The sequence below is a fragment of the Phycomyces blakesleeanus genome, assembly GCF_001638985.1.
Source record: "Phycomyces blakesleeanus NRRL 1555(-) unplaced genomic scaffold PHYBLscaffold_20, whole genome shotgun sequence".
Lineage (NCBI taxonomy): Eukaryota > Fungi > Mucoromycota > Mucoromycetes > Mucorales > Phycomycetaceae > Phycomyces > Phycomyces blakesleeanus.
Genome location: NW_017265153.1, coordinates 167479 through 169086, shown reverse-complemented (window position 1 = coordinate 169086; position 1608 = coordinate 167479). Strand labels below are relative to the sequence as shown.

Sequence of the window (1608 nt, the reverse complement as noted above, 5' to 3'; positions counted from 1 at the left end):
ACTGCGTTCAAAGGCGACAGTCATCGCCACTCTATTCTTTTCTTTTTTCAACCATGTACTAACAACAACTTCGCACTGCGTTCAAAGGCGACAGTCATCGCCACTCTATTCTTTTCTTTTTTCAACCCTGTACCAACAACAACTTCGCACTGCGTTCAAAGTCGACAATACCAATCATACTATCTTTCTTATTTTATCACTACTGAAAAATAAAAATAAAAATAATAACCATATAATCAAACTTCAGCACTCGGAACCCATATACTCTGTTCTTTTATATCTGAAGTGACATATACTACTATTCTCAGAACTGTCTTTTTACTTTCGCATGCACATGATATCTATATACTTATACCTTCAACACCTTCTTCAATGAAAATGACCCCATCCTATCACACATAATTTTTAAAAATTCTTACTTTTAGTATATCTTTAAATATCCAGTTCTAGACCAAACAGTCATTGTCTAACACAAAGTCCTGCCATAGTAATCTCTCTTTATAGATGCACAACATAATCCTCAAACCTATATTTTTAAAAAAAAGAAACATATATTTCTTATACTCTGTACTCTCATTCTTCTTGTCCCTTTCACTTCAAACAAATTAACTTGGTCTCTCCCTACTCGCATATCTTATTTATTTTAATATCTTTAAATAACTAAAATAAAATATGATTTATTATTTATTATATGTTTATATAGGTTATGAATTTATTATAAGAGAGATGTGTGTGTGGGTAGTCGATGTGTGAGTAGTCGATGTGTGAATAGTCGATGTGTGAATAGTCGATGTGTGAGTAGTCGATGTGTGAGTAGTTGATGTGTGAGTAGTCGATGTGTGGGTAGTTGAGGTAGATATATTTAAAGTGTGTGTATGCAGCCGAGGCATATTTGTGTCTGTAGTTGAGGTGTGAGAGAAAAGGGGGCGTTGTGGGTGGGGGGTGCCATAACCAGTGGTCATATGGGAGAGGAAAAGTTTATTTTCTAACAAATCGCAAAAACTATAATCATTTATAGTTTTGAGGTAATGCATTTGGTAATCCAAAGGTTTCTCTAAAGTAATAAGGTAAAGATAAAGTTTTCGCATCCGTAGTGCGGATGCGATTCTAATAACGCATCCGTAGTGCGGATGCGATTCCAATAACGCATCCGTAGTGCGGATGCGATGGTCATGCATGAAATAACAGGTTTATCGTAAAAAAAAAGCCTGGGTAACCGCCCAAGTAAGTTTGTTTGTTTTGTCTAAAAAAAGTATAGAATCATATGAAAATCAAAATAAACCAACCAAAAATAGAAAGCAAAGCACTTTGATACTTTATACACGATACTCTACAGTTAACTAATAGCTTGTGTTTTTTGGTTTATATCTTTGTTCGTGCAAATAATCAAGCCTTTTGATATTTCATATTAATATATTAGTATATATAATGAATTCCAATATCTTATTTTTATCTAATTCCAAAAGGCTTTATTTTAATAATGAAAAAGGCTGGTACTATTATATTCAATAATTATATATTTCTTTGCGATTTTTTAAATAGTAACTCGACTGAAATATGTCTATAGCTTGTATCATTTATTTCCTATTCAATTTTTCAAATATACTC

The 1608-nt window shown here is 32.6% G+C and overlaps 1 protein-coding gene across 1 annotated transcript; it reads right to left on the bottom strand.

Annotated features, from left to right (window-relative positions):
* Positions 1-121: 121 nt before the first annotated feature.
* PHYBLDRAFT_171807 (hypothetical protein) lies at positions 122-1178 on the bottom strand (the record flags this gene model as incomplete). The annotated part of the gene is made up of 4 exons (XM_018436666.1): positions 122-183; positions 356-389; positions 453-526; positions 953-1178. The coding sequence occupies 4 exons, from the start codon at positions 1176-1178 to the stop codon at positions 122-124; spliced, it is 396 nt and encodes a 131-aa protein (XP_018287827.1).
* Positions 1179-1608: the final 430 nt, after the last annotated feature.